The 24968-nt window shown below is 42.7% G+C and overlaps 2 protein-coding genes across 2 annotated transcripts; one reads left to right on the top strand and one right to left on the bottom strand.

Moving 5' to 3' along the window:
• Positions 1–3842: 3842 nt before the first annotated feature.
• On the top strand, positions 3843–9587 carry CHRNA3 (cholinergic receptor nicotinic alpha 3 subunit; the record flags this gene model as incomplete). Its single annotated transcript, XM_079541134.1, has 6 exons — positions 3843–3963; positions 5206–5345; positions 5416–5460; positions 6389–6498; positions 7829–8840; positions 9459–9587. The coding sequence occupies exons 1-6, from the start codon at positions 3897–3899 to the stop codon at positions 9585–9587; spliced, it is 1503 nt and encodes a 500-aa protein (XP_079397260.1). The 5' UTR covers positions 3843–3896.
• Positions 9588–12070: 2483 nt separating this feature from the next.
• On the bottom strand, positions 12071–23608 carry CHRNA5 (cholinergic receptor nicotinic alpha 5 subunit; the record flags this gene model as incomplete). Its single annotated transcript, XM_079540842.1, has 6 exons — positions 12071–12232; positions 14132–14963; positions 15760–15869; positions 17024–17068; positions 18159–18310; positions 23488–23608. 6 exons carry the CDS (start codon positions 23606–23608, stop codon positions 12071–12073), a joined length of 1422 nt encoding a protein of 473 aa, XP_079396968.1.
• Between the last annotated feature and the right edge of the window lie 1360 nt (positions 23609–24968).

Genomic DNA, 24968 nt, shown 5'->3' with positions numbered 1-24968 from the left:
CAAACCACTGCACGTTCCCGAGGAGAGAGGGGCAACCAGAGACACAGTGAGTCAGCCTCAAACCCTGCAGTCCACCCAGCAAACTGCTGGACATGCCTGAAGCACAGGCCCTTTTCTGTGCTCCTCTCCCCACAACAGCACTTCTCTCTCTGTTGCACCCTCAGCCATCAGCCTCCTACCAATCATTACCCCCCTCCCCTGTCCCATCTTCTCCACTTCTCCATTTGATGCTGCCTGAATGGAATTGAATTGAGGCCCCCAGAACTTCTGCTTCACAGTCAGTCTTACTCTTCACAAGCAGCCACAACTGACAACATTTGGCTCCTTCAGACAAATTATCTCTTACAAAGACAAAAGTTTCAGAAATGATTTGGCATCTCAGCAGGCAGCCGCCACAGAGCTCAGGCAAATGGAAGCCTCTGACCTGACAAACACAGAAAGGGCTCTCAAAATGCACACCCTTGTCCCCAGGAGCATCCCTTAGGAGTCAGGGCTCCTCATTCAGGACATGGTGAGCTCTGGTGCTTTCCATGTACCAGAGCCACCTGACACCTTTTTAATCATGAGTAAGGCAATATACTTTTCCCTAGTTGTGCTTCGGAAAAACGATTGTATTGCTGTAAATTTTTCAGAACTAGTTTGATCCACAGCAAACTTCAGAATGGAAAATTTCACCCAAGTCATAAAAGTTTGAAGAACTTTGTCCTCATAAAATTGCAGTTTGGAACTCAGAAATGCTGCATTTGCCTCTCAGCAGCTCCACCTATGTAAAAATAAAGCCATCCCAGCTTAACTTGTCAGACAATCACAGGGTTTTCCATTTTGTTTTCTTGACAAAATTTCAAAAATAGAAATTTTCCAGAGAAACGGAAGCACTAAAAATGTCAGACTACAGACCAACACAACTACAGGGTTCGAGTTCATCAAACAAATCAAGGTTTTTACAGCAATGTTTTCCATTAAAAAAAAAAAAAGAACATGATCATTCCATTAAACTCTTTCAGTGAAAGCATACAACCAACCTTTGCTTCCCTTCTAGTGGGGAAAAGGCTCTGGTGACACCATCTCCATCCCCTACCATTACCATCCTTGAATACAACATCCTGCATGCCCTCAGAATGTGCAGCACTGCCAGCACCACCACACTGCCATCTGCCTCCAGGTGGGTGTATCTGAGATTGTCTCTGCACTCCCACAGCGAAAGCAAATGAAGACCAGCACAGACAGCTTTTAATAGCAGAAGCACCAGTACTGCAGAGTAGAGTGGGGGAATAATCTTCTCATCACATGAGTTGGTCATGATTTGATCTTAACAGATCTTAACAGAGAAACACACAAAGTAGGGGCACGACATGACACGGGGTTTTTAAAAAGCAAAGGCAACACGGTTTGCTGTTGCAGATATTCTTAGGTGGATGAACTTCCCCTTGACTGTACAAATCCTTCTTCTGTGTAGTTCAGCAATGCAGTCATGGTGACGTGTTCTTATTGTATCTCTCTCCCCAGACATAGAAAATAATCCTGCTACAAACCTGAGCTGGTTTCACCAGGAGCTCCACCATGTGATGTTAGAGACAAAATATCTGTGCATTCAAACACAGCTGGACATTTCAGCAATTTGGCAAATAAAAAAAATACCTGTATTTCTGGATACAATGGCTCTTCACTGCCTCTAGAGATCAGCCGTTTCCAAACTCTTCTGGTTTAGACACTGAATTTTGGGGAACATGGGCTGTGATCTGGCCTTTGATGCTTTAGCTCATTTCTAGCTGGGGCTAAAAAGAAACAAACACGAATCCCAGTTATAATGCTGCTCATTCATGGAAAGCATGAAGGCAAAATGAGAAGGAAGGACAAGGAAACGTATCCATAAAGGGTTAAGCTACAAGACCAAACGCCTGTGTTCTCTTGAAAAAAGAAAAAAAAGAAATAAAATCAAATGGACAGTAAAGCCTATTTCCTCAAAGCTAATAGAATTACAGAAATTATCCTAAGAGCATGTGTCTGGGGACGCAGTGAATGATGCTCTGAGAGATAGAGCAAACAAGATAAACAAGCTCTGTGCCAACAGCAGCTGAATCCAGCCTGCTGCTCATTCTCCCAGCACAACCTCTTAACACAGCACCACACGGGCTTGTCGTTTATTCTTCCCTAGCAGCAGGGAAAGCAGCACCTGGTGGGTACAGTCCCATGTCCCACACAGCTTCCCTCTCACCACCACCCAAAAGAAGGGTGCAGTCCCACTGTGCTCTCTCCCCTCTTCCTCCCTCCTCACCAGCTGCTGGATGTGTGCAGCAGAGCCCTGCGCCACCTGGCTGTTCCAGGGGAGGCAAAAAGCAATACACAATTTAACATAGAAGCTGACGGGCACCCGGGGAATGAGCCACACTGCAAACCTCAATTTTGACTGAAAGGGAAACAAATCAAATGCTGGGGCTCTGAAAGGTTGATAGAGGATAACCCTTACCCAAAGGGCTTTGGTTGCTTCTTTGTTGGTTTCTTTGGGGGAATTGTTTCTTTTTTAACTTCAGAGTATTTCATGAGAGTAAGAAAAGATTAAAACTCTTATTTCTGCAGTGAGAACCCACAAGTCCTAAGAAGCTCTCCAAGGACAATGCATAAAGAGTAACCTTAGCAGAACTTCAAATAGAACGCCCCATTGTCCCTCATCTTCTTTCCCCAAAAGATTTCAACAATAGGTACTTTTGGGATCAGGCTGGGATCTTACACCTTTCCTCAATTCCACCTTCCCAACTCATGAAAAAAAGAACTGTGCAAAAACAGTTACTCTGAAACACTTTGGCCACGCTAGGCCTCCAACTCAAACCTCTGCTCTTATTGATCTCATCACTCTGCACTTAGATCCTGGCAAGTTATGTACGTCAAACTGAATCACAGAATCATGGAATGGCCTGGGTTGAAAAAGATCACAATATTCATTCAGTCCCAACCCCCTGCTGTGTGCAGGTCGCCAACCAGCAGACCAGGCTGCCCAGAGCCACATCCAGCCTGGCCTTGAATGCCTGCAGGGATGGGGCATCCACAGCCTCGTTGGGCAACCTGTTCCAGTGCCTCACCACCCTCACCCCCTTCCTCCTAATATCTAATCTAAACCTCCCCTATCTCAGTTTAAAACCATTCCCCCTTGTCCTATCACTATCTACCCTCGTAACAGCCATTCCCCCTCCTACTTATACGCTCTCTTCAGGTACTGGAAGGCCACAATGAGGCCTCCCTGCAGACTTGTCCTGTCCAAGTTAAACAGGCCCAGTTCCCTCAACCTTTCTTCACAGCAGAAGTGCTCCAGGCCAGTATGTGCTGAACTACTCCTTGGAACAGCACCATCCCTTTCTCACAGTGAAGAAGCAGGCTACAGCTGGGCACCCAGCACTTGTGTTTGCACGGATGAGACGGAGCCAAGAAAAAACTTTCAACATTCACAGCATAATTGGAAATTTGGGTCTCATGATCTCAGATCACTGCTAAATCAGGCATCCCTAATACCAATATTCATTAGCACAATTCAATTGGAAGATTTTCATTAACTAGACTTCTCCTAGTAACATGGCACGAGCTTCTTACAAAGAAGGATTTTGTACAGCAGCTGATCGAAAAAATCTTCAGCGTTGTCGAATCACCTCGTTCACCCACACACCATTTCACGGGCTTTAACCCACGCTGGGACGCTGCTCGTTGCCCACAGTATTTGTCTGCAGTTGATTCTGCCTGGGTAGCAGGGTCGGGGGCAGCCCAGCCCAGCTGCCAGCAGCGCACTGCGCAGCGCCGTGCCGGGGTGCTGCTGCTCGCAGGCATTGCACGCATCACAGGAGCGGAGCTGTGCTCCTACAACCCTGGCAGCTCAGCTCATCTCCGGCAGCCCCTGTCGCCAGGCTGTCATGCACAGCACCATGCAGAGCACACACGCTCTCCTCTTAACTGCTGTTGTTTGCATCCTCTTTCAAGGTGAGTGATCCTTAATTTGTTTATCTGTCGTGTGTAGAGGAGGAACTGAGGAGGTGAGCAGGAGGTGGCTTGGGTACCAATTTATTTTAAGAAGTGTGGAAGCTTACGCCAAACTAAGGGATGAAATGTGCAGAATCCTACCAGTTTGTTACACTGTTGGGCTTTTTTGTCTTGTTTTGCTTCTAACTCTTCCTTGTGAGGTAATTAAGTCATCCTGATTCAATATGCCAAACGAGACACACAAAGCCATATTAATGTCGAGAAGAGAAAGCACCTTATGTGTAAAGGCTTGGTTTTATATATTGTGGAGCAATTACGGACTAGAAGAGAGACAATATTAAAAAGTTCTAAATGCGTGCTGCGAACAGTGCCTTATCTCTGCAAATCAAGTGTTTAAATTTAAAAAAAAAACAAAACATTAATACGTTCATTCTGGAGATAAAGTGGGCAATAGATTTAATCCAACTGCTGGTAGCACACCAAAAGGCTGGCAATTTGGGACTGGCCATTATAAAGAGTCGCTATAACTTAGCTTTAATATGACTTATCTAAGAGATTGAATATTTATTCCAGGAAGCCTTGATTTGGGAGATGAAATACCAAAACACCACCACCACCACCACCAGGGCAATGCTAGCAGTTCAGAAGTATCAAAGAAGTATGTTCATTTTTCAATTAGCAACTTGGCTTGAGTGATTTCGCTAATCTGAGAAGTGAAATCACCTTCCAAGTGTTATCTGAATACAGCTACACGTGAGGGGAACTTCCTTGTCTCAGGGAGATAAGGGCTCTTACAAAGACCAGAAAGCAACACCTGCTGTTAAACACCTCAGCTCCATCACCTGCGGATACCTCTGCTTCATTTATAAAAGATACTAGCCAGGAGAGTGAAAAAATTATAAGTGTCCTCGCAAATATCTGTTGATTTACGGTCCAGAGGGTTCATTCAGCAGGTGTTAGCTCTGTGCCTTTGACAAGCCTGCCGCAACACCCAGAAAGCAGCACAAAACACGTCCTTCTGTTTGGAGCACGGCAGCCGCGCTGCCCGCAGGAGACTTTCAGGAATAGCCGCCTAAAAGGAAAGCGGTGCCGCGCTGACGGCCGGGCGGTGCTCGGAGCACACAGCTGCTGGGCAGCTTCGCGCACGGCCTCCCCACCAGCAGCGCGTTGCTGTGCCGTACATCAGCACGGCTCGGGGTATCGCAGAGCAGATGCAGCACATCTCTGCGCCTCGCCCCGCAGGCTGCGGCGGCTCCGAGCCCGAGCACCGGCTGTACGCGGCTCTCTTCAAGAACTACAACCAGTTCGTCCGCCCGGTAAAGAACATCTCGGACCCCGTCATCATCCAGTTCGAGGTGTCCATGTCCCAGCTGGTCAAAGTGGTGAGTGTTCGGCCCCACCTGGCGCCCGCGGGAGGGCCGACCCCGCACCCGACACGCCTTTGTTTTACAGGACGAAGTCAACCAGATCATGGAGACCAACCTGTGGCTGAAGCACGTGAGTAGCGTTCCCCGAACCCGGCGGGACGAACCCGGCACGAGGCGGCCGCCTAACGTTGCGGGGTTCACGCGCGGAGCCTCCGGGCCGTTCTCCCTCAGCTTTGCTTTGCTGCCCGGCGCTCTGCTGCCCCCCAGCGGCACGCGGCAGCACCGCGGCACGCGGCTCGCTCTTTCCCGCCTCGGGCCCTGTGAGAGCGCGGCTAGGGCGAGCGCGCCTCAACTAACGTAACCGCCACCGGCCCCTCGCACCAACACGGCGTCTAAATACGGGGCCAGCGTCGGGGTGCAGCTGTTAAACTGAGGGCGATCAGCTGCAGCAGTAACCCTCCTGCGCTCAGCGTCGTCCCCGAGCGTCGCGTTTCGCTCTAGAATGTTGCCATGGTGGATAGGAAGGCACACGGGAGGCTCCGCGTGGGGGGCTCTCGTCACAGCGCTCTGACTCGACAATGCTGCCTTGGCTTAAAAGGAACTTCATAGGTTAAAAAGGCGATTACTTACTGTGGTGGTCAGCATAACCAACTTAATAGGCAGCTTCATCTTAATCATCAATTTGGCTAAGCTGGGTTTTAATGAGCACTAATGAACAGTCGGTTGACTGAATAATGCCACCTGGGTCTGTCCTTCAGTGCTTTCACACAGCAACACAGGCACCCCTCAATCCATTTCCACTGCGTGGCAGTGCTTTTTGAGGCCTAAGTTACTACTCCCTTCCTTTCTCACCTTGTTTCACTGGTACAGGGACTGAGTCACCTCCAGACCCACACAGACACCTGACTTGCATGTGCGATTAAGAAACATCTGATTGTGGCGGTATCCAAAACGAAACAACCCTAAAAGCCACCCCACAGCACTTGTTTTGACTCTAGTCCACAGGATTTTGATCTCTTTGCAAACTTAATGCACTGACTCGTTTCTTCTCTAATTAGATCTGGAATGATTACAAGCTTCGGTGGAATCCAGTGGATTATGGAGGTGCTGAATTCATCCGAGTGCCCTCTGGCCAGATCTGGAAGCCAGATATTGTATTATATAACAAGTAAGACTGCCACATACCTGTTTTCTTAGTTCAGTCATAACAGTTCTAAACTCAAAGAAGGAAGATCTGTGTGAGATGGAAGCAAGAATTCTTTGCTGTGGTGGTGATGCGATGCTGGAGGTTTCCCAGAGAAAGTGTGTGTGCCCCATCCTTGGAACTGCTCCAGGCCAGGCTGAATGGGGCTGTGAGCAACCTGACCCAGTGAAAGCTATCTGAGACCCATGGCATGGGCTTGGAATTAGATGGTCTTTAAGGTCCATTCTAACCCCAACCATTCTGTGATTCTACAGGAGCAACTGCTGCTGATTTTTTAAAAAACTAATAAATACCAACAAATTCAGTGAACTTGCTGAAAAAGCTTACTTTCCAATGTCCCATCTCTCTGCTACTTACACGCCATCTACATCAGCATCGCTGGCTGAGCCAGGTCCTAACCTGAAGGTGCAAGCCCTGGGGGGGGGGGGCAGGCCAAAGTGAGGTTTACTTTTTCCCTTCACGAGACCCCAGTTTTACTACTGTTTTTTACACTGCTGACAAGGGAAATGACAATAAGTTCCCTTGGACTGCAGTTTTCTTATCTGAGTCAGACTGAAACATACAAACAAGCTAGTTCTAACTTTCTATCTGCTAAACTCATAATTCGACACCTTTCCTATAGCAGCATACAAAAGTAACAGCTAAAACACTACTGTGAAGAGCCAAACCATAATTAAATGGATTCCTCTGCTCTCAGTCTGATGTGTTTCACTACACAGATCCAAAGCCTAAATCTGTGGAGAGCAGTGACACTGCTGCTTTTCTAACTGCAGCCGTAAGAATGAAAATTACATTTTCAGTTTTACTTTTTGTATAAACAAATGTAATTGTCACATAGATCTTACTATGCTGGATGGGACCAGGAGAACGATACAAAACTTAAAAAAAAACATCAGTGAATACACAATTCAGGCAAAGATGCACCTCAACGCTACTTACTGCCTTCATGGTCCGCAGAAGAAGTGGAGACATCAGTACTGCAGATATCCCTTGATGCTGGCCCTTGGGTTCTGACATGCTTGGTCTCACATTTGCTGTTTTGTATACTGACTGCACTATGTTATTACTGTAAGAGAGAATCTCTTTCTTTTTTCAAATCCTCAAAATTTATGAAGCTGTTTAACTGTGATAATTTATGACAAACACTGACAGTCCTGCATACTGACATGGAGCTGAATCGCATGTGGAATTGCTGGCTTCCACAAACCGTATTAAAGATTGAATGTGTATGAACTGACAATGTGAAACTAGCTGCATCAGATGCATCCTGATGTTATTTTCATTTGCTTTGCAGTGCAGTTGGAGATTTCCAGGTCGATGACAAGACAAAGGCCCTACTGAAGTACACGGGTGATGTGACCTGGATACCCCCAGCTATATTTAAAAGCTCATGTAAAATAGATGTGACCTACTTCCCATTTGACTATCAGAACTGCACCATGAAGTTTGGTTCCTGGTCTTATGATAAAGCCAAAATTGACTTGGTTTTAATCGGCACTACGATGAACCTGAAAGATTACTGGGAGAGTGGAGAATGGGCCATTATTAAAGCTCCTGGGTATAAACATGACATTAAATATAACTGCTGTGAAGAGATCTACACAGACATCACATACTCTCTCTACATTAGACGCTTACCTTTATTCTACACCATCAACATGATTATTCCATGTCTGCTGATTTCTTTTCTGACTGTATTAGTTTTCTATTTGCCCTCAGACTGCGGTGAAAAGGTGACGCTCTGTATATCAGTCCTTCTGTCTTTAACGGTGTTTCTTCTTGTAATCACTGAAACCATACCTTCGACCTCCCTGGTGATCCCCCTTATTGGGGAGTACCTCCTTTTCACTATGATATTTGTAACGCTGTCTATTGTCATTACGGTATTCGTTCTTAACGTGCACTACAGAACACCCAAGACACACACCATGCCTGTGTGGGTGAGAACTATCTTCTTGAACTTACTTCCCAGGATCATGTTTATGACAAGGCCCACCAGCGATGAAGAGAATAATCAGAAGCCAAAGCCCCTTTACACTTCTGAGTTTTCAAACTTAAATTGCTTCAACAGCTCTGAAATCAAATGCTGCAAAGATGGCTTTGTATGTCAAGACGTGGCATGCAGCTGTTGCCAGTACCAACGGATGAAGTTTTCCGATTTCAGTGGCAATCTCACAAGAAGTTCCAGCTCTGAATCTGTAGATCCTCTGTTTTCATTTTCCGTTCTGTCACCAGAAATGAGAGATGCTATTGAAAGTGTTAAATACATTGCAGAAAATATGAAAATGCAGAATGAAGCAAAAGAGGTAAGAATATATTTTACCATTACTCAAACTGCATTTATGATCAATTTGCTTTGAAGAAAAAACAAAAAACCAAATGACAACACAGAGCACTGTTTGGTGTAAGTAAATTACATAAGCTGTGTTACAAACACATGCAACTTTGAATGTAGATAATTTTGGGGAGCAGTTCTCTTGCACAGCGTTCTCTTTCTTGACAACACATCTTGCATGAGAACGTAATAAAATTTCATCATTACCTACAAAATGTGTACCAAACACACAGGTAACTGTGCACCAGTTCATCTGCAACATACTGTTTAAAGACCAGTAGTGTATTTCAGTAAGCTTTTCTGGCTAATTGTGATCACCTAAAAACACAAAGCTTTTTACTGTCAGTGTTGGCATACAGAAGCAGTATCCCATGAAGTCTGATGAATTGGTGAACAACTTTTTGTATCTGAAGCAGCTTCTGGTTTAGCACAAATAGCATACTCAAACAAAACTGCTTCAAGATGATTTCATCAGTATAAACACAGGAAAGGTCAAAAAAATTACTTGCACGCTATGTTAAAGATTCCTAATTGCTAATGCTTTAAAATCTAATAAACATGCGTACTTAATATTTGATTTATTTTTCAGATTCAGGATGACTGGAAATATGTTGCCATGGTAATTGATCGTATTTTTCTATGGGTTTTCATCCTGGTATGTATTCTGGGAACAGCAGGATTGTTTCTACAACCTTTGATGACTGGAGATGACATGTAAAAGCTTAAACATCATGCTCTGAAATCAAATAAAACTTGTGCCAACCAAACTCTGCACTCTTACCCCAGCACCTGATAGCTCTTCTGTGTGTTTCAGTAGTAGAATAAGGATCTCTCTTGGCTCGACTTTGCTTGACCTAGAAGGCTTTATTAAATAATGTGATAACATGAAAAAAATATATATTTTAAAACTTTCTCCAAGTAATATGTGCTGTGCTTGCCAGCTCCTTTTCACAATAGCTGGAAAAGATGTGGGTTGTATGTTAAACTTCATAGGAACTATTTAAGAAGCTGCTGATAAACTGAAAATTATACAGATGTTCAGAGAATCAAGACAGGTTGAGTACTACAGGCTACCAGAGTTGAATGGAAGACAATTGGCACCAGACATGATGGGACCTTTGGAAATAAGTTCGTATTAATTCAACGTGTGCCCTGATAAGGACAGAATGGCTGAGGAAGCATATGTACCAAATGCTACAGAACACTGCCACCCAGTGCATAAACCCATTCAAAGTGTGGGAAGAAAGGTCTGTGGGCGGGTTTGTTATGAAAGGAATAGTAGGTGAGTAACAGATGATGGTTTTATTACAAGGGAAGGCAAGTGGATACAAAATACTCCTGTAAAGTATGCTAAAATTATGTCTTAGGTATGCCTTTTGTTTTAAATAATAACAAGATGATTTGAGAGCTTGGATAAACAGTACAACAAAAATACTGTAATGAGATGCTTTGTAAATATATAAATTGTTCTCTCTGTACCAAACTGGAAACTTTTTAGAGACAGCGCAGTCAAATGAGGTAACATTTATAAAAATAAAGAGAATCAAGCTGTTGAAAATTGGGATTTTCTTTCATTTATTTTGACCAAGAGACAAAACTACAGTAGTTACATCTCAGCACATTCAGAAAGGAGTTACATAAGTAAAGGCCCATGCTTCTGAGTCTATTAAAAATAATTTCATTTCACACACACCTGAGGATGAGCTGAAAACCCTGAGGGTTCCAACATACCTTTTTCATCCACAGACATCGTGATCTGATTAAAGAAACGACTGAAAGAACTTCATGCATTTACAGAAATTGTTAGTTACTAGTATAAAGGCTGGAACTCCGTTGGCCACACTGCCAATTACCCCATGATATAATTAAGAGTCTTCAGACATTATTGAACAGGGTGCAGGAGGGGAGCTAAAAAGATACATGGCTAATATCCTTGCTTTGTTTTCCTTTCTGATAAGGGTAAACTGGAGTAAGTAATTCAAAGCTAAGAAGGACTATAAAAAGAAACTTTGCATTTGGAAAGGAAACAAGATGCCCAAAGCACTTCTGCAATTTTCACACAGTTTCTGATGCATTAATATTAGTGATACTGAAAAAGTTGTTGTACTAATGGATTAAATCAGACTGCAAGTTCACTTTTAAAATAAATTATGATGGGAAAGCAGAAAATACTGATATCTAACACTAGATGGAATTGTGGAACAGAAGAGTCGTTTCTTTTCCAACCAGAATTATTTATAACTTGGTAAAAAAATAACAGCAGGTTTTTACAGATTAGTTGGCATCATTTCCCTGTGCAGGGAACTTGAAAGGCTGCACGTGAGCCCTGCTGGAATCAGCTGTGTTGTGGAGGAACAAAGAAACTGACAAAACCTAACGTGTAGGAAAAACATTCTCTTCTAGAGTCTCTGCCAGAAATAAAACTTTTAAGAATAGCAGCACTGGAATCAATTTGAAAATTAACACCCATTATTTAATTAATATAGTTTAGAGTAAATAATTTTATTATTATTAATTGTTAATTTTAAATATACATATATGAGATATAGCTGACACAGAGATGTCAATACTCACGTATCCTGTAAGCATTTTAAGGCTCAGTATATCACAGGGTCACATCAGTATGGTAGAATTAACAAGATTTTAAGTTTAGCAGCAAATGCCACTGAAAATTTATGGAGGCATAACGCAGTCAGAATGCTCTGTTTATTGGTCTGCTGAAAAGAAAGGAAGTTCAAGTGATGTTTCTATTATAATTTTTCATTTACTGTGTAGATACAAGTTCTCATTTGCATAATATAATAAGATGAAATACAACTCTATTGTGCAAGCATCTGCAAAAATTTAACAGTAAATATAATATTTTCCATAGTAACTTAATAATGGGACTACAGGGATCTTCATTAAGAAATCTCAATCCTTCTCCTTCTCAGTAGGTGTCAGTATGTACTGCTTCTAACACGCACATGCAGATATTTGCAAAGGTCTTTGATTTTGACCTGATGTCCAAGTATCTTAATAGACTGGCACTAAGCAAATTGACTTCTGTGAGTCCTACGTGCCATGCTTTAACATCACAATTGTTAAGTTTAGGACTGTATTTTTTTTTCCTATCAGAAACGTGCCTACAAAGAACATGCATGGAAACTTAACAATACCAAACCTTTTTAGAATGATCTAAGCAGGAGATCCAAAAATATCTTATGTATTTGTAGTGCCTATATGCACAGGTACTATTATACTTGCCCATTTATGAATAACAGGAATAAATAACACAAGTGATCCAATTATTGAAACCAGAAGAAAGGCCCATAAGAACATTCGATCAAGCACCTGAGCAATAAATTTCCAGTCTTCAACAACCTAAAAAACAAAGAACATAAGAGCTGTCCAGTATGTGCAAGAGCGGGTGAAAATGCAGCATCAGACTCTGCAATAATTAATCACTTCATATTTTCCTCCCCCTCCTAGGCAGGTCAACTTGATTACCCCCTCCTTTTCAATATATACACATATTAATAAATCACACTGTGACCCACAGCAGGAAAACACTTCTCTCTATGTAGACCAGTAAAATATGCAGCTCAAATGCTAAATTTTAGTGGACCAGTTGACCCCAATGAGCATAGAACATCCTTAGTTGTATAGAGAGAAAATCAGTATGCAATTTAATAACATACTGGAGGATTTAGGATTCATGCCACAGCCTCACCACAGAGTAGGACTCCCAGGCAGAAGCTAGATGCTAAAGTTGCAAACAATTAGCAGCAGACAGCAGCTCTAGATTACACACAACATCTGAGAACTGTGACAATTAGTGCATGGAATTACACACCAGGTAGAACACTCACAGTGCTTTCAAGACTGTTTCCCTTTTTGATAGGATTATTTATGTCTACAGACAGTTTTGCAAGTACAGCTGATATAATCATGCAAGCAAATTAAAACTGCCAAAAAAGCAACTTTCATTTCAATTGGAGCTACCTGCATTTCCCAGGCCTACTGCATCCTGCAAGGCAAGGCTACAACACCAGCTGTGTAAACTTTATTTTCAACAACCAGGGCTAAAATCTTTCTGCAGTCAAAGCCTGCATTCCCCAGGGGCCAAATAACAAAATGTAAGTGAATCCCCAGTCCGCTGTATGTGCAGTTCTGGCGTTTAGAGTTGCAGCAACCAAAAACAAAAGACCTATCAACTCTCTTGCCACATACAATCGAATCAAGTAATTTAATAAAGAGAATTGACCCACAATTTGCTCAAAACTATACCTTTAAGCAAACTATTCTATTTGTGCTGTATATACATGGACATACTCTGCACTGTATATACAAGAATCCTATTTTGACAGTACAGTAGGTATTCAAAATCCAGTCTGGATCCCTCGTGATAATATCAGAGCACAGTCCTGAGAAGCTGCATTAGAAGAATTAATTTGCTCCAAGGCTAACATAGGAGTACATACCTCTCAGCAACTTTTACAAGTGGTGCTAGTTTAAAGCTAGGAAGGAAAACTAATTTGTAACGATCTTACCTGCACAGCATAAATACCCACACTAAGGATAGCTCACTGTGAAAATGCACAGACTGAAAAATATCCTTTAAATTGTATCAAAAGTTGTCAAAGGGAAATGATAATAGGGCTAGAAGAGATCACTCAAGAGCTCATCCAGTCAAAGTCTGATCTCAGCACAAAATAATTAATCTATGATGACAGCCTGTATTTAAACTAATATAAACTATGGAATTTAAAATTGTCTATATTTGGAAATGAAAGATGCAAGAAAAAGGCTTAGCAGGAATTATTCTGGAATTGTAAATCAAATATATTTTTCAGGCAGCCTGCAGGTACAACACTAAAATGAAAAATACCTACTTCTTTCATTATGAAAACAGCATGCAGCAGCACTGCAGGTAGCAGTTACTGCACATGCTCTTGTAACAGCCGTGTGTCCCTGAGCATATTTGATTAACAACAACATGGGCTTCTATAGGAAAGCATAAATATGCCAGGAGTTCACATATAGCATTATACCAACCTGGGAGCTCAGTGTTGGAGCATACCTGTACTTCTTTCCAGCAGAAACAAGTGTATGACTTCCAGTGAAGTATAAAAACTAGAAAACCTAGCACATATTGAATGTGCCCACACAGTGAACCATTCCTCCTTCTTGTTGTGCTTCGTTTCAGTTGCCTTGTTCTTTTTTTTTTTTTTTAAATTTCCACTTTTAACAAAATGAGTTTAATACGACTAGAACACCCACCTCACGAACTTCATTCTCCTTCATAACATGCCTTGTGATATATCGGATAGAGTCCAGAGCAGCTTCCAAGGTGTTTCTGGATGACTCTGATCCACTCGTATTTCCTTTTTCCTCCTTCTGAGCAAAGTATCTATCTACATGACTTCTCATGCAAAGCAGCTTGGGAAGTTTGTGAAGAAATATCTTGCGAACCCAAGGTGCCATGGCGTTGTGTGTAGACGAAGAGCGGTGATGAATATTGATAGCAAAGACAGTTATCACGATGGACAGTGTCACAAATATCATAGTAAACACCAAGTATTCTCCTATAAGTGGGATAACTTTAGAAGACGATGGAATAATCTCTTCAATGACAAGAAGGAAAACAGTCAGAGATACCAGGACTGAAGTGCAAAGGGAAATTTTTTCACCTTCATTTGAAGGAAGATAGAAGACGAGGACAGTTAGAAAAGAAAGTCCAATGCAAGGAATGATGAGAAACAACGTGTAAAAAAGAGGTAAACGTCTAATTATAAACGAATATGTAACAAAGGGATACCAGCAGCATCCATCAGTTCTATTTCCTTTGCTCCCTGTTGCAGTCACTATTTCCCATTCTCCATTATCAAAAAAGTCTCTTTTGTCAACATCATAATCTTCTAAAATTATATCAACTTGGGAGCCATCGTAAGTCCAGGAACCAAATTTCATAGAGCAGTTTTGGAGGTCAAAGGGAAAGAAGGTTACATCAATAGTACAAGAACTTTTGTAATTTGCTGGTGGAGTCCAAGCAATGGTGCCATCATATTTTACCACAGTTTTAGTAGACGTCCCCTCAAAACGTCCATCTGCACTGAAAGAAAAAGAGATATGTGGAGGAAGAGATGTTTTGTTATTGTTGTTTCAGCTGTTTGCTCCTTCTTTCTCCCCTTTCACTACCACAATTTTGTACTGTGCTGTGTTCATAGTTTACTTCTTGTGGTTGGTTGATTTCCTGGGGGGTTTGTTGGTTTATAGGTTTGGTTTTTTTGGGGGGGTGGTTTTTGTTGTTTGTTCTGGTTTTGTTTTTTAACCTGAATCTCACACAGTTAATTACCTTCACAAAAGTGAAGAACATTGTCAAGCCATTAAAAGATCTGTACAATTTACAGCAGCCCTGATGATTCAAGCAAGGGATTGTAGAAATCCTGACCTTTGGCAGCCTGACCAAACCCTGATGTTTCTATTGGTAATACAGCACAAATACTTCTAAATCTGGAGAAATCACAATAATTGGGGAAAAAAAACAACCACTCTACTTGTGCTCCACTTCCAAGCTTGAAATTATAATCAGTCTCTCTTGACTCACCAAGCCAGAAAATGTTAGAAGTGTTGCACATGCACCTGAATTGATTAGAAAGGTTCATTCAAAACTTATTTCCTCTGGGGTCCATCAATTCTTGAAGAAACAAACTTACTGCTAATTCTTAATGTACTAAATGTACATCCACATACTACGTACAAGAAGCCTCCTACAAGCAGGTTGGAGAGTCACGTTAGCAAGAGGAAAAGGTGTTCTATATAAAAAGATTAAAATCTTACTTGTCATATAACACTTGTCACGTTAGCAAGAGGAAAAGGTGTTCTATATAAAAAGATTAAAATCTTACTTGTCATATAACACAATGTCTGGGATCCAAATAGAATCCGATGGGACACGAATAGATGTAATTCCAGCATACTCTTCAGGGTTCCATCTTAATTTTACATCTATCCATTCCTGTAGATGCAAGAGGTGTAAAAATCATAATAAAGGTGGAGTTTATTTAAGCAGGACGTGATCAGATAAAAATAGACATACAGGCAACTTAAAATTAGCAAACAAATGCATCACACTTCTGTAAGTTTTCTGAACTTCACATACAACACTGAATTTGCTGAACAGACAACTAAGGACATTGTCCAGCATTTGTTTTTTATGATAAGAGCCATTTGACACTATTTTGATACAGACCTCACGGTATTAAAATCTTTTTTCAGAGCATGTTTACACAAGTAAAAGTATTAAGAGATAGTATTTTATATTTGAACTAAAAGCTCTAGAGGGGCAAATGCTCAGAAACTTGCATTTTTCATCAGAGAGAATTGTAAATACATTCAGGTCAGTTCTTATTTCATTTGAGCTGACTTAACTGCAGTAAGTTCTGCTTGCTAAGTAGTAATACAGTTTTCTTGAAAATAAATGCCTGAACTTACAGTCATTGGAGAGAAGAGAATGGAAAGAACCAGAAAAAAAAAATAGCCAAAATAAAAATAATTTAGTAAGGCAGCAAATATAATTAGAGCCTCCAACCACTTCTCTAAGTTAAATTAAGAATGATTTGTGAGAAGCATTTCACAGGCTAATAGTGGCCACTAAGTTTAGCATGGGACTTAGATTATTATCAAGCCTGTAGCTGCCTCTTGTCCATAAACAAATGCTGTGATGAGCAAAATCAGCTTTTTATAGCAAGTACATACAGGTCTGAAATTGAAAACTTCAGTGGTAGTTATTCACTGAACACCTGACAAGAGAAATATCTTAAAACAAATATATAACAATATACACAAACCCTTCATACTTCTCTTAACACAGCTCTCGAAAGAAAACCTGTTGTACAGAGGCAGTGATTTTCATCATGGTGACAACACACACCTTGGTCTACTCAGCAGCCATACAATGCAGCCTCAAAATTCTTTTTATAAGGCACATTTTAAAAACATATTTCATTTTTTTAAACTGAATTTTGTAACAATTCATCCTTTCAATGTAAACAAACTACGTGAAGTAAGAAAGAACTACAGCGTCCGAGCGAACAGATATTTAGGAAACTTGCATCCAATTTTCAATTTGCAGTTATGAAACCTCAGAGTTCACTGCTCTTCTACACACACCTGTTTCAGCCAGACGTTTGTGGTCATCAGCTGATTCTTCTCATCCTATAAAAATGAAATGTATTTTATTAAAACAAAAAAATTGCATTGCACATAGTGTGAGAATCAAGTGTTGTTTCTGCATTAGAATTGTATAATATTATTTTTATTTTATGATCTCCACTATCATAGTTCCTTCTGGGAGTCCCAGTAGATTAACTTGGGGAAGATCTCTGATAAGTTTACATCACTTATCGTATAGACGAACCTTCCCAGGAACGCATACTCTGTATATAGGTGTATATATGTATATTTTGTCATACACTCTGCAAGAATATCCTGCACAAGAGCAAACCAGAGAACAAGCCATGGCATGCCCGAGGAAGCGCCTGAAGAGACATTGGGAAGGCCTGACATCATCCCCCAGTGTTCTTTGTTTAACGATAAGGACTTTAAAGAAAATCACCATATCAATAGGACAAGGAGAGCACCGAGACATCTTGGAAACAACAGGATGACTACTGACTGGCACCAGATAACAAATAAATGAACAAGTAAATAGTAAATGTAAACCTTCTGATAAGATTGTGAACCTGGAGTACCCAGCCAGTGGGGAAACAGGGAAGGGGGAGGCAAGGGGGAGAAAACAGGGTATAAAGGCTGTCATGTTGTGTCCATAGGCGCGCTCCTACTTGTGGGACGCCCGCCATTACAATCGCGAATAAATTCTGCTTTTATCAGAGATACCGTCCTGACAAAATTACTTGGATTATTTCCAACAATAGTAACTAAGTGCTACAGTTGATGCAAGTTTGCGATGTAAAAAACAGAAAGCACCCCTAAACCATTCCAGTCTTTGCTAATACACTTTTAGGAGAACTTTTAAAACTTAACAGTTATGTCCTTATATTATTCAACTGCTTAAAAAGCAGTATTTTCCCCCTCCTGTGATTCTTTCCTCTCTTCCTTTTTTTTCATGTGACTGTATTTCATGCACTCTCACTGTTTTGCTATGGAAACAAGATGGAACAAGAAACCTGTGGAGGAAAAACTCCAAGTGGAAAAACCAACCGATTCGATTTGAGAAGAATTTGAAGAGAATAAGTTTTGGGAGAAAAAGTAAAATAAAAGAAACAAGCTTATTTACTGTACGTACCACATCTACTAGCTGAGAGATTGCAAGACCAAACTTGATTTTTATCGTATCATTCAAGTGTTCCACTGGACGAACCCATCTTTGATAGTCTTCAAATAAACGTTTAAACAAACGATCTTCACTCTTGGCAATAAAAGAAGGTTCAGATACACCTGCACAATAAAAGCAACTTATTAACAGTGATCTAAACGAGTACATCTGTGTGCATACGCTCAGGTAGTGATAAGTTCCTCATCCCCCTCCATCTAGAAGCATGGCCACGGCTGTGTCAGAATGTTACAAAACGAGCTGGCTGTATTGGCCCCTCAGTACTGCCAGCACATTTACTGCTCAATAAATGAAGATACTTTTACTACTAATAATAACAGAGGCAAAATGCACTCATGTCATTTGACTTATAGCACTTACCAGGCGCCATGCAACCATGGAAATCTCTAAAACTCAAAACTTACCTATGAAGAGTTGAAGTTCTATTGTTCCAAACCAAAGTGGCACTTTTAAAGACCAGCACACAGGCCTTCAGTACACTGCAGAGCTTCTGCTCCTGTTTGAAATGCAGCTATCTCCACCTTGCTTCTTCTAACATTTGTGCCGGTGCGACACGTGAGCTCTGCAGTACTTGTAAAGTACTTTTCCCCACATCTTTATTATTTTCTAGACATGTGCTAATGTGTCTATCACTAAATCCTCTATTTTTCTATAGACCAGAAGGCACGTTTCTTTTTAAGTAATAGCATGCCGTCAGTCACTTCATTTTCAGAGTGCTCAGGGATCCATTTCAGTGCCTGGAGACTGACTGATGACCTACACAGACAAAGTCTTTGTACAGTTAACAAAGAACAGCAAATTAAATGTCTCCTCCCATCTCCCTGGAGAATGGAATGTTTGGAAGAGCTTTGGAAAACAACAAATGATGGCCCATGAGATCACACAGACCACCAGAACACACGAAGGAGCTTGCTGCTCACTGATGGGATTTCAACTGACTGAAACTACTGCAAAAGAAAGACTTCATAATTATTATAGTCAGGCTAAGGGGCAAAGTAACCCAAAGATGTTCACAAACATCTCATTTTAATGCACCATAACAAAAAGCTATGGCACGACTTTTCTAGAAGTGATGTGCTCACTAACAGTATCCATCTAAAAAAAGATGCATCGAAAATAGGAAAGCACCACAGAATGGCATAAACAGATTAAAACCAGAGGCAGACATGCACGCGAGGAGAGATTTAAAAGATTAATATTATTTTGCTTGGCAAGGAGGTGAATTTAGTGCACGCCACAGAAGATGATGAAGTAGTGAACGGTGCTTGCAGGAAAATGACTGTTTAACCTTTCTTGTGAAAGAAGACAAAGGAAACAAAAGCATCAATTAAAAGCAACATCAGAGATCTCTATTTAAAGTTTGTTGCCTAAGATTGCGGGGCTGTGGTCAGCGCAGGTAGCACGATGTTTGCCTGTCACTCATTTTAACACCACCTGGATCAACAATTTGAAGGGCTTGCGTTTGTGGCAGACTTGGCTGGGCTGAAGACACCAACTGAAATGCACCAAAGCTCCCTGCCTGCAGCTGCACCCGGCCCAGACAAGCGCAGCATCGCAGCTTTTGGTTTCCTCCCACCCATCACAGCACTCTGCTGTGCTTTGAGGGCCCGACCACGAGGGAATTTCTCCACCTCGGTCAGCACTGCTGGTCAGAACAGTGCAGCAGAACCACTGTTAGGAATTCTTACTGATATTTAAGCTCAATGCAACCTCGTTAGCCAAGGGTTTTTTCCCGTTCCTAACTGCACACAGATTTGCCAAGCCCTGCTTATTACAGACATCCGAGAGAACACTTCCTGAAGACACAACTCAATTTCTCTGTTTCTATATCCCTGTTTCCTCGATGATGAATAGTTTTGTGTACATTCCAGCCTAATGTTTCATAAATACATGATTTTTGTATGAGCATTAATTGCATTTTCCTGTTAAAGTTCCAACGCTACCGAATTTTGTGAACAATTTGTGAGCATTAATTGACCTTGAAGCAATGCAGAGGCAGAGTTGCACTGTCACAGTCTCTGTGCTCCTGTAAGACGACCTCCTGTGCACCAACACAGCACTCTCCAGGTACACACCACTTGCAGATGCAGCTTCTCTTACGCTGAGCTAAGAGGGGATATGTGCCCTTACCACTTTGCCACGCTTCAGAGCAAGGTTTTCAAACACCTCACACTCAGACCTACACCATACTCACTGATTTAATGAGATTACCATATTTACTAACAGCATAATTCAACTAATTATTGCTATTTTCCTCTCTCTCATGGAAATATCCACACGTTTTCATGCTTCTAGCTCTCTTTTCTGCTTACTAAATAAGCTGTAAGAGGAGGTTATATGCAGGAGGTTGGAGGCAGTAACAAGGTCTGAAGAATGGGCAAAAATAAAACAAGCCCCTCATCTTTCTGTATGTTATTTAATAGGACACACAGCTCATCCACTGCATGGACTGCATGCGTTCAATTACTCTTCTTTGTGTATTTGCATGCTTTAAAAATTACCACGTGTGTAACCGTCGTTTATCGGTATTAGCACTAATTAAAACAATCTGAAGAACCGGTGGTTAGGAGAAAAAAAGGTACAGAACAGAGCAAAAGAGGGGAAATACAGCTGGCAGCAAGGCAGCAGGCACTTGGAGGAGGCTACCACTGGAAAAGAGCAGGAAGAAGTTAAACCTATGGAAAGGATTAGCAAAGTGGAGAACAAGGCTCACACTGAAGCGGGTTTTCAGCTCCTGAAGGGCCACTCCAAGCATGCCTGCACCTGTGTGGCTTTAGCCTGGTGGAGCTCAATAACTTCTGCAGCCTGAACCGCAGGTAGCTGCGCTCTACAGTGATAAATCCTGGAGGCAACGCTTACTTCTGTTTGCACCCAAAGCTCTCTCCACTCAGTCTTCTTCCATGTGACTTTGTGTACAGGACAAAATAAAAAAATCAAATCAGGAAGTGGCCAAAATTTGAATTCTGCAATCACAGACAATCATTTCTATGCCAAGAGCGCTCATTTTTTGTATCATTACCTTAAGAACATGGATGCAGTGGGAGCATACTTTTGACAGGGCTACAATGGGTTAAAAATTAAGTAGGAAATGCAATTAGTAACAGAAACAACTGGATCACTACTTGGTGCTTTTTGAGAAGAGGTCCATGGCGCAGGGGGCTTCTTAGAAGTCTAATATTATAATTTAGAATCTCTAGCACAGGTTTCTTATTTAATATCACTACAATGAGAAAGAACACTATGAAGGATAATCATCATGGCCATATATCCGTATTTTATAATTAAAACTTGCTTCTTTAATGGTATTCTGGTGTAGTGCACAGCCTGCTATCCATAAATCTGCCTGCTGCAAACTGCAGCACACCCAACAGCTTGCCTGCATACCAGGGAGTGGCATTAACGCAGCACACCTGCTTGGGTACACTTGCACTTTTATTAAGACAATACTCTAATTTTCAGTGTCTTTCACAAAATTTATAATGAAGGAAGCACTTTGAAAGCTAAACGTGCAGTGGAAACACTTTGTATCTTATTCTACAACCGTCCCATGGTCATTTCAATGGAAATATATTTAAATTTTCCATCTTTCCTATAAACTCTGAATTTTCTACACCGAGCATTGGTAATTGTCCTCTGAATTCCCTGAGCAGATCTGGTCACATCAGACTACGCTGGGAACTGGTGACAATTTTAAGCACAAGCCACAGTATTATTGCACAGACAGGAAAAAGTAAAGGAAGAGTACTTTCTATATTAACTATACGGATCTTAAAAATATAAATAAAAACATATAAAGAATGCTCAACACAGAGAGAGAACCCCCCTTCATTAATCGGAAGATACATGTAACACAACGACAAATCCCTCTATTCCTTAAAATGATCACAAGTTGCAGTTGCTGCACGGTCTTCAGTTTCGTCAGAGGATATCTAGATACCTCCAAGGTTAAGAGTACAACCAAGACAGACCTGTGTTGCGGGAACTTGTACATATTTCCATTTATTTCAGGCTGCTCAAGTCATTTGGAGCATTGCTATTTGCTCTCCCCCAGCACAGCAGTATCGTGCCAGCCAGCAGCAGAGCAAAGTGACGTATTGCAGACATGAAACTGTCAGAGATTTCCAACTGCAACGCTGCTTAGCCTTAACCAGTATGAACAACGGCTCGACATCTGCATGCAGAAAGCAGGGAAAACAGTTCTTACGCTCACTTGAATTTAAAAGATCAAAGTTTTCAGCTTGATAATTGGAAAGTATAACTAGACAGTCCCCTAAGAGCTTAGCATCAAGGGATAATTACTGCTCATACTAATGAGTGCACGTACAAATTTTATAACGACAGCAGCATGCTATACTGTCACGCAGCCTGCAGTTCATCAGGAAATAGATACAATCACCTTCGGGCTGCCTGCTCGGAGCCCTGTTTTTGCTCCAAACATCCGCACTGTGGGTTGTATGATAAAAGCACGGGGGTGGCAGGCAGCCCTCTGTGCTCTGCAAGGAGTGCGAGGATGAGCAAGTGCACAGAACCTCCACAGGCAAACTGTTTGCTTGTACAGACCTAATCTAGAGGGTGTGCATCGCAGAAGCATTCTAAGAATCACCAAAGAAAACAAAAAGAGGAAAAGAGAGGCGGAAATAAACAAATAAATGCCAAGATCCCCTTTCGGAGGGGAAGGCGTGTGGCTTCCTGCTGTCAGGAAGAAGCTCGGGTCGCAGCAGAGATCTTCACCGTCTTCTGCTGCGATGGAAAACGCTGCGTTTCCAAATTCTGTGTTACAGAATAACCTTGTCACTCACATTTAGCAGTAACAGATTGCAATTGTGTATGCTGAATTAAAAGCAAGAGGGCGATGCAATCCAGTTCCCCTACACCCTACGTAGGGCTATTTCCTAAACTTCGAGCTTTCAGAAAAGCCAACTTTATCTTCCGTTAATTTCCCTCCCGCTCGTATCCTGCGACTCCCGGATTATCATTCTTTCTGGCAGAAGCCTTAGCAACGCGCCCATAAAGCACTTAGAAATATTTCTCGATCAATAATTCCTTGAAGGAACATCGATTTTGCTCCTCCAAGCTTCGTTTCCCGCCCTCGCGCGCTGCCTCGCGCCCCTCAGCCCGTGCCGCGCCCGCAGCGGGCCGTCAGGCGGCCGCTCCTCAACTCCGAGAGACAACGCGCTGCCCCGCGCCCCTCCGCACCGCGGAGTGACCGCAGCGCTCCCCCCTCAGCCCAGAGCCGGGCTGCGGCCCCGGGGCCGAGCGGTACCCCCGCCGAGCGCCTTACCCGCCTGAGAGGCGCGGACGGCGGGGCCGGCTCCGGGCTTCCCGAGGACGGGAGCGAAGAGGCAGGCGAGGAGAAGAAGCAGGGGGCGGCCGAAGCGCAGCCCGGCGCTCGGCTCGGCCATGGCCCCGCCGCCTCCGAGCCCCGCGGCGGGCACGGGGCGCCGCTGCCGGCGGGAGGCGCTGGCCACGCCCCGCGCGGAGCGGCCGAGGGGCGCGAGGGGCGGGGGCCGCCGTGGCTGCCCGCCCTCACTCCTTCCCTCACCGCCTCCCTCACGGCAGCGGCCCGGGCCGGTGCTCCGCAGCCCCGCTGGGGTTCGGGGGTGTCGGCTGTGCTCTCGGCTGTGCGGGAGGAGCGCTGCTGCTGAGGGAGAGCTCCGAGCCGGCGCTGTCTGACCGCTCTTCCACACGGAATTACAGTTTCTGAGTCAGAATGGTTTGGAACTTTTAGTCGCAAAACAAATTAATTGATGCAAGCTAAAAAAAGACCTAAGATAATTCCACCTGCCGGGGGTAGCTAACGTATATAATAAAAGCTCCTTCCAGGACCTATTCTCAATACCCAGTAACCAGAAAGCTGTGAGAAGGGATAACTTTAAATGCACCAACTGTGAAATATCAGTGATTAGTGATATTTTTTCTTCAATGGCCGTAATGTTAATACACAGAGTGTGCACAGCATCGGCAGCACTGGAAGCAGCTGGCACGAAGCAAGCCGTGCTCACATGGAAGACACCGTGAAGATTTGTACATTTAGAGAGGAACGCTGTGGGAGATGGGCTGAGCAGCTCTGCACAGCACTGCACAACGAGGGACCTCCTCCACTCCAAAAAAATGACCAGCATTTGTAGGTCCTGGAATGAGCCTTACTGAAAGTGGCAACGTATAACCACAACAGAATTCTCTCCTTCAAGTATTCATGCTGTAGAAAAATGGTGTGGCTATTATGTTCAATGACCAACACGGGTACTTCAGCATCAGACCCACTCTGAGTTGCTGAACTCTCGTATTTCATATTGTCTGCCTGTCCTGCATCTGTGCTTGGGCTGCGTGTGTCACTGGGCTGTGCGTGACAGACATACTGCAGTCAGGGTGGAAGGAGGGCTGCTTACACAGGAGTTCCTCCCAGCACAGCATTGATCGCAATGCTCTGCGGTAAGCATTCCTCATATTGAGAATCTGGCTGCATGCTGCATGCATCAAAAACATCCATCAAAACATGCATCAACACCATCAAAACATCCAGCATGTGGCTCTTACTGTGAAGTGCTCAGTGCACAGGCAGTGGTCAGCACAAGATGGAGAATAAACGAAAGCCCAAAGCGTGGCACAGAAATCAAACAAGCAACCTTCCCAACAACCAAACCCACCAATGTTGAATTCTTTCGTGTTGCAGTGGAGTTTGGATGTTTTCCGTGTGCTCCAAAAATTACTGGGCATTGCTTCAACTGGAATTACAAATCTATTGTTTGTGATGAGCGCTCC

The sequence above is a fragment of the Tetrao urogallus genome (assembly GCF_951394365.1).
Source record: "Tetrao urogallus genome assembly, chromosome: 11".
Lineage (NCBI taxonomy): Eukaryota > Metazoa > Chordata > Aves > Galliformes > Phasianidae > Tetrao > Tetrao urogallus.
Note: the sequence above shows the minus strand (reverse complement) of the source record. Positions and strands in the feature narration are given on the sequence as shown.